At 33.0% G+C, this 8537-nt stretch overlaps 1 protein-coding gene across 2 annotated transcripts; it reads right to left on the bottom strand.

Moving 5' to 3' along the window:
• Positions 1–614: 614 nt before the first annotated feature.
• On the bottom strand, positions 615–7970 carry LOC100786783 (probable sphingolipid transporter spinster homolog 2). Of its 2 annotated transcripts, none has more exons than XM_003534219.5 (16): positions 7803–7970; positions 7450–7581; positions 7275–7376; positions 7071–7175; positions 6896–6971; positions 6727–6801; positions 6052–6154; positions 5893–5958; positions 5343–5388; positions 4512–4603; positions 4231–4307; positions 3848–3961; positions 3132–3251; positions 2412–2540; positions 1475–1553; positions 615–816 (listed from the first exon to the last, which is right to left on the bottom strand). In XM_003534219.5, the coding sequence occupies exons 1-16, from the start codon at positions 7853–7855 to the stop codon at positions 695–697; spliced, it is 1491 nt and encodes a 496-aa protein (XP_003534267.1). In that variant the 5' UTR covers positions 7856–7970; the 3' UTR covers positions 615–694. The 2 variants fall into 2 exon arrangements, with proteins under 2 accessions (XP_003534267.1, XP_006587590.1); XM_006587527.4 differs by having other exon boundaries at positions 5343–5403; positions 7803–7959.
• Between the last annotated feature and the right edge of the window lie 567 nt (positions 7971–8537).

The following is an 8537-nucleotide window of genomic DNA, read 5'->3' as shown; positions in this document are numbered from 1 at the left end:
AACAAATTCCATTTTCGATCCAATTTGTTCCAGTCTCTCGCTATTGTCTCCATTATCAAGAACTAGGAAGAGAGAGATACGCCATGCCTCTTTACATATTTTAAATAAAAATAAAAATAAAAAAAGATTTAAAAGTTAAAAAAAAAACTAACAACACGAGAGTAATGAATAATTATTAGAAGTAGTAGAAGTTTAAAAATTGATAAATAATAAAATTACCTAAAATTTGTGGGCACTAAAAAAAATATACCCTTTATAAAAAATATAGATACTCACCTTAAAATTTTAGAGGCACTGCATAAAAAACACGAAACATGCTTTGGGAAAGTACGCATTCCCAACATAAAGTATCCGTTGCTAGTTTCTTTTTCAAAGACAGACTTGATAATTACAAATTTACATATAACAACAAATTGAGCGGTGGAAGAATCAGCAGACTCTTCCAAACATATCGTAAAATCCAATATCATTTTTCAATTTTTTTTTTCAGGAGGATTGTCATACCACTTGTGATCAGCCCCACATGTGCATATATGATATACATATCCAACATAGTATCAAACCACCGTCCACCATTTTCCACATGACTGGTAGTAGTAGTAAAGATGCTAGTATGCTACCGACTTTTACCCTCTTCACACTAGAAGTTAATATACACTTGAAGCATAGTTATAGTACTAAAATTTGAAAAGAATTAAACTTGACTGGATGTAGTGTCACTGCTGCCGTCAAGCAATGGCGTCAGTTTTCCTCCTCTAGTTGTGGCAGATTGCTCCTCATCATCTTTGTCATATACATCACTTTTCAAAAAGATTCCTGCAACATTTAATAGGATTAATAAACTACAGAGCATCTATATTCAACTTGCAACAGCATATCTTTCTTTCTCTTCAAGCGATTTATAGCAGTTCTCCTGATGTTATTGTTAAATAGTTAATTGTGTAGGCCGTCAACTAACAATTCTCAGTCATCATCAATCAAATACAAATCTATATATCCAAAAACACTGCAACAGTATCGACCACAACACTCACACTATATAGGTTATTTTGCTACAAATGTCAGCACATCATCTTTGATCTCTACCGCAACATGCTAATTAAGTTTAACACAGTTCACACTTCAGGTTAATTACAGAATGACATCATCAAAGAGTAGCAAAAATTTTCATTCATGATTTTTAATTTCCCATATGCTAAAAGGAAAGGAGTTGTTAATTCAACTGGTTCTTGAGAATCTAGAGGACTAGTCATTGTAGTTGAGAATTTTCTGCAGCATCCTACTGAATATTATCATTTTATTTTCAATTAGAAAAGATAAGTAGACAAATAAACATGTAGAAGAACTCGAACACATGCACAACATTTATGTTTTCTTCATGTGTTCTGAAGAAATTCCTAAACTATTCTAACCTAAATGCAAATCTGGAAGAATTAAAAATAGAAAATTACAACTAAAGCAGCATACCACTTACCTATGAACCATATTACAGCAGCAAGAAAGAAAATGGATGTTAAACAAAGTGCTGTTTTCCTCCAGTCGTTGATATGATCCTGCCCAGGAAAACCAAGTTGCTTAGAGTCAAAATAATGCTTTAAACTAAACAAACAAATGCAGGAAAAAGGCTAAATATGCCAAAAATATATAGTCAGCAAATCTGGACAATGGCTGCATCAAAATACAAAACAGAAATTAGTGTTGTTCTCGCTACATTTTTGTAATAGACAATCAAATGGCATACTGGTTGTCTTCTAACAAAATAACACTAGAAACCCATTCACATCAACACATAAGTAGAAAGAGGGGCAGCTAGAGAGAACAAAGGGAGACCCAATGCAGGAGGTTCCCACCATGTGAAGTCTGGAAAGGGTAAATGCACTTAGTCTTATGACAGTTAGAAAGAACAGTGTTATAAGAAATAAAACCAAGTCAACATGTATCCTACAACTTTCTTGTGATTTGTTGGGAATTGCATAATTTAATTATTATCCCACTTACCAAGAAGGCTAGATGCATTGTAACATAGAAAATAGGATTATAAATTATTAGCACGTTGTTTTATCTTGTAAATTGTCTTTTGAAATTATTATCTATATAATTAGCCTGTGTATAAATAGTATTCTGCTGAGTGCTCGTTTCACTCAAGCATTTTCGATCACAGTCTCAAATATTTTCTCCCAGAATCTCAAGTTGATTGATAATACAAACGTCAAAAGAAAAAGAAAAACTTATGTTTGATAACAGATCATAGCCAGCTTACTAAAAAAGGCCACAGTGGGTAAGATGAACTTCACTAGCACACTACACTTTAGGAGCAAATAATCATCTAATAAAATTTCTGTTAACTGATTGTTATCTATAATATCCAGTTATAAAAGTAACCAAAACATCATGAAAATCTTAGGTGTTACCTGCAGGACCCCAACAAGTGGTGAGGAAGGCACATCACCAAAGACATGGATTGAAACAGTAGATATAGCCATAGACAGTGGCCTCAAACTAGGTTTTACACAACGGAGAGAAACATAATTTACAGGAGCCTGCAAAAATAGTACCATATCATCAACCAAATATTAAACCAATGACTCCAAAAAAATTGAAACTATATTAATAACGTAAGAATATAATCCAAGAAAATAATCGGTAGATTAACATTAAATGATCAGAGTTCTCTCAAAACATTGTCCCAATAAAGGAAATTTGGAAATGTCATATTGAATCAATTAGGATGTTTGGTTTGAGAAATATTTAGTTTCCATTTTCTGTTGAAATTATGGGGTTTAAGTATAGAAGAAGAGAGATAAAAAGAGAATGAAATACTGGACTGATATTAATTGAGATGTATACACATTCTTGCACCCAAACCCTAGAGTCCAGAGCTCTTCCCTTAAATACTTATGTCCAACCAATGAATTTTGGACTACTTGATCCAATAGATTGCAAAAATATGTTGGATGGTTCATTATCTATCCAATAACAAATGGTGATCCAATCCATTAAATTTTATTTTCATAATTGGAGGACTTGCTTAGATTAATATTTGGATGGTTAGTCAATAAATTGATTGAATTGCCACCCCCCTACTTTTAAGAAAGTGAAAATTTAATCTTCCGAGTGATTCATAAAATTACCTGAGTGACAAAAATCAGTAGTTCACCCATAGAGAAGAAGACTATGAAACCAGACAAGCTCTTGAAAAGGAAAGCGATCAAGCAGAAGATTGCACCAAGAAATGTTGCTCCAGAAAGAAGCTGCAGTGGCAACAATGGAACCCAAAGAAGTGAAATAACATCATAAAAATATCATGAAGAGTAGAGTGACCCCAACAAAGGCAGAAAAGAGTAAAGTTCAAGACAATGGAAAAGAAGACTGGGACACGCAGAACTACAAAACTCTTAACCGCTTCTATAGAGTTACAGTATTGATCAATAATATAGAAGTTCTCATGACAGTTACAGAAACTTGGAACTTGTCTATACAGAAAACAGGAATACAAATTTGCAAATGATCTTTGCTCCTATTTTAATATTTATGTCTAAGCAAAGTGGGTGCCAACTGCCAAAAGACTCGGGTACATGGTAAAAGTAAAAACTGAAACGCAATCATGTATTATATATTCTCTGCATAGATTTAGACATTTAGTCCGTGCCTGTGTAACTAATAAGTAATAACCATCAACATTCTAGTCTATTTATATTGCTGATGAAATTGAATCTCTTGCACCTAGGTCAAGGTTTCTTTCAAATCCAAGGAATCCAATATCTTTGTAAGTATAGGTTTTCCAGTCAAGAAATGCGTCATCTGACTCATTTCACACTATATGTAAATGGAAATCAACCAAGTTTACCTTGAAAGCATTAGAGATGGTTGAAGATATCCTGTCAAGAAACAAGCCTCCAGCTAATGTCCCAACAATACCACAAACAATTGTAATGCCTCCAAATAACAAGTCAGCATTATTCTGTCAAAAAAAAAAATGCTGTCAAAAAGGACTAGGCCCAAGGTCAATACCAGACTTGTACTAAAGTGACTGTAACACACAAATAATGTGAATAAACAACAACAACCAAGTCTTGTCCCAATAGGTGAGGTTGATCAATCAACTCCACAGAGCTCTTTCAAAAACCAAATCTTCAATAAATTCATTTAAAGTAAGGCCTTTTGAAATATTTTCCCAACATTTAATATGAGGCAGAAGTCATAAAATTATTAGGTAGTATATGAGAATACCATATGGTAAATGCTGTATCCTGCCTTTGGGCCCCAGTATGAGTAAGCTCCAATGACAAAATTGTATGCTATGTACCCTGGCAATGTTTAAATTCTTATGTAAAGAAACAAATACCATAGTTCGGAATTGAAAATACAAATATGAAATATCAAATTCTGAAAACTGAAATTCATTCAATTTATTGGGCATTATGATCAACAAAACTATCATAAATAATGTTCCAATGCTCAGGAAACAAATGAAAGAATAGTATTTATCTGCAGGTAGGGAAAAGAAGTACCTAGAACATTTATAACATACACTTGGTCATGCAAGAGCTCCTGCATATCTTTGGAGAAGATGGTGAACTGATTCCACAATTTGGATGTTGACCTGACAATCATAAAGGAGAAAAGTAATCTTCTACTCATGTCAGAGATCAGGAGAAGCAAACAACTTTAGCGATCTCTTCTGACTGTAATCATCAAGGGAATCTCAAATGTACAAGAACTTTAGAAGGGGTACTATCCATTATGTGAGCGTAAAACTGACTTCTAACCATAATATCCATAATATATATATATATATATAAGTTTAAAACAAAAATTCCTTAAAAGTAAGAGTCGGTGTAATAAATATGTAACGATAATTTTCTTCTCTCTTTTTCAGTTATATTATGAACAAAGCATTGGGATTTAGAAAAGGAAACATGACAACAAGTACAGGAATCCCCTTTCCAGTATGCCATTATGTGTAGCCTATGTGTGGGTGTGTTTTTGTCTCTGTCTGTCTATATTCTATCATTGTCAGTCTACCTGACTCCTGACTCCTGACTCCTGACAAGGCTATCAATCTGTAATAGTGCCAGAACTGCATTGCATGAACTGAAAACATTTCCATTTAAGGATATGAACTATTCCCAGCAGATTAAATAAACAAAGAAGTACAATGAATTCTGTCTAACTTTATTTTTCTTGACCTCTTTAATGTACATAATAGCAATTTCAAACTTAGATTTTGGGTTTTCTTCAGCTTGGCATCAGAAGTAGGAAACAAAGACAAACTAAACAACAAGTACCAAAAAGAGAAGAACTTCAACATCCAGAAAATCAAAGACAATAGTGACACTCACTTGGATCCTTTGAGCAAGGCTTGATCTTCAGCAAGCGTGTCATCATCTATAAGGGAAACCTCTAACTTTGAGCATAGAAATTATTTAGTACTATACAAAAAATGCAATCATTCTTTACATATGGGCTATGGCAAACAAAGCTATAATGGGAAGTGGGAAGTAAGAAAAAGTTCTAAATACTAAAAACATTGGCATACAATTATCCTACTATGGATGACAGCATAGCACACAAGGCCTCTTCCTTGAAAATGACAAATAGCATTAAAAAATGGATAAAGTTAACAAGTTCAAAAGATATATAAGATGCTATTCTACTATCCTAGTCTCTTCTATTCATTAGCATTGTTGTTGTCTTTCAAATTTTCTTTCTCTTTAAGAAATTTGTCCAGTCTTTGAATCTTCTCCAAAGCTAGGTGATATTACGAAAATAATATTGAAAGATAATATTTTTCCCAATAAATTGAAAAAATATCATAAGAAAATATATTTCCTCAAAAAAAATCATAAGAAAATAGATTACCAAAGTAATAAACAAAAGATTCAGAAATACCTCCAGTTTCTGAAACATTTGTTTCAGTATATGTTAGTGTTTGTTTGGATTCCAAGGGTGCAAAACCTACATTAAAAGTCAAATAGTGCATTACTATGACAGGGATTAAAAAAAAATTAAGGCTATTCTGGAACACATCAAACAGAAGAAAATGGTCACCTTTCAATTGCAAAGGCTTTATTACAAAACCCAAAATGGGAAAAGGAAGCATCAAAATTGCCTCAACCCAAAATGCAACACGCCAGTTAAATTGGCTTCCAACCTACACATTATTTGAAAACTTGAAGATGATTAATTTTAACAGTATCACAGAACGATATTCAAGATATGGTACCATCGACAAGTGCCCACTAGTGAAATACATATTAAAGCCGAGCACAAGTGTTAAGCTTGCAAGTACCTTAGATAGGGGTACAACAATATAAAAAAAGTTTTCCAGAAAATATGGCTAATTGATTGGAGAATATGGATGATGTAAATTATTAGTTCTCCTGCAGAAGTCAAAACATAATCAACGCTTCACAATTCAACTTTTTTTCTACGAGGGTTCCAGATGTCTTTCTTCTCCCTTGTGTTAAAATGAATGTGACTATGAGTGACCATAAAATATTCCTTTTTTTATCCCCCAATACATAAATAAATAAAAACCAAACTCAACCTTAAACAAATAAAAGTCACAATAATTCTTAAGACATAATTTGTATATAGCAGTCCAAGGACATGACACAAAACAATTAACAAGTATAATCAAAAGCCATGAGTCCACACCATCAAACAAAAGAAACAAGAAAAGTCATCTTAACACGGCTAGATTATTCAAGTATGTAGTCTTACAATTCCACCATAAACATAGCCCAGAGCAGTCCCAGCTGGTATACACATGTAAAATGTAGCAAGCCATGCTGTTTTCTGTCATAAATAAAATACTATTAAAGCTGCAACTCTGTATTCATGGAGAAACAGTTTCAACTAATTATGAAGGGAATGAAGAAATAGATCAAACCTGTGCATCAGGGGCATTGTCATCTATAAATGGTGCGGCAAGACTTATGAAGGAAGCCTCACCTACACCAACTAGCCTGCAAAAAAACTGCTGTCAATCTCAAATCAAAATATGGCATGAAACCGGTAAAGTATTAAGGCTTTGAAAAGTTGAAAGTACCAAAACATTCACTTACATTCGGCATATTGCAATAGACCAAAAATCGAACGAACTACCACATCCAGCTATCGCTAAAGTCCAAACAGACAATCCAACACCAATAAGCCGGAATGGATTGTGACTGCAAACATGAAAATGCATTAGATGACCATCCAATGAAAGGGGAAGCACGAATTGTGAGAGAAGCAGGAAGAAGCTACCACAACACGAAGCAATTCACCTTTTGGCCAGAGAAGCAAATATTGGGGAAGCAATTAGAAGTCCAACCATAAATGCAGATGACAGAACTCCATCTTGAAAATTGTTCAAGTTAAAATCCCCCCTGAAATATGGCTACAATAAGATGACAACAACAACCAATAATAAAAAGAGGGTTTAGCAGAAGCAGGGCTTACTGAATTCCACTGCCACCTGTACAAATTCCAGAGTCAGTGCAAGTTGCAAGACTTCCATTGACACCGTTACTGGCTATAGCTCCTCGATCCACATAGTTTAGCATGTTAATGAGACAAAATATCATAAGAAGCCTGAAATCATCACATCACATAACATGTATTAATTAATTAACTAGCCTGGTATAGTTCGTTGAAGCACCAAGGACAAAAAACACTTGTGAATTGCAAAATAGTGAATCAATCATATATTACTCTGAATTTACTTTGTAACATAGTGAATCAATCATGTACTATTATTTCGAATTTCGAAAAGATAAAAAATGGAAAGGTAGGTTAATGAGGAGAAGAAGGACCTTTTGGGCGTAAACCAAGAAGGATTGGGACTTTGACCTGACTCCGATGCCATTTTCGCAGTTTCTCCTTATCTTGGATTATGGATTTTTTGCAATTGAAAAGCCAACACTTTATATAATAGTTCAACTGTTCACTAAATTCATTTACGTAATCTTTCTTCCAAACTCCAACCGCCATATGAACATACCACTAGGCCGATCCAATAATAGTATTAGACTTAATTCATTTCATTTTTATTTAACTGCGAAATCCAAAATTAAATTAGAATTCAAACACTTAACCACCAATTAAAAGATTAAAAAATTGAAATCCAAGTTAAATTTAAAGAATGAGAATTATAAATATTTAAAATAACAAAATGTTATTTAACTGTCTTATTTACTCATTCCAGGCGTCCTTTTATTTCATGTAATGAAAAAAAAAATAACTTTCTAAAATAATAAAAATAAATTAAGACTCACACTAAATAAACATAATTTAGAATAAAATAAAATCTATAAAAATTATTTAATTAAAAAGCGGGTTAAACACTCATATTAGGAAGTAAGTGATTTTTTTTAAAAAAGGACAATTATATTTTAAGTTGAGTTGGAGTTGGAAGAGGCAAGTGTGAATAATTTAATTTCATATTTGTTCAAAAAAAATAATTTTATTTCATATAAGCTGGTGAAAAAAAACTCTTCCTAGCTACTCGCTTAATTAAAATTAAAATAATTTTTTTGGGAAAAATATAA

The sequence above is a fragment of the Glycine max genome, chromosome 9 (assembly GCF_000004515.6).
Source record: "Glycine max cultivar Williams 82 chromosome 9, Glycine_max_v4.0, whole genome shotgun sequence".
In the NCBI taxonomy this organism is placed as follows: domain Eukaryota; kingdom Viridiplantae; phylum Streptophyta; class Magnoliopsida; order Fabales; family Fabaceae; genus Glycine; species Glycine max.
This window is presented reverse-complemented; position numbering and strand designations above follow the sequence as displayed.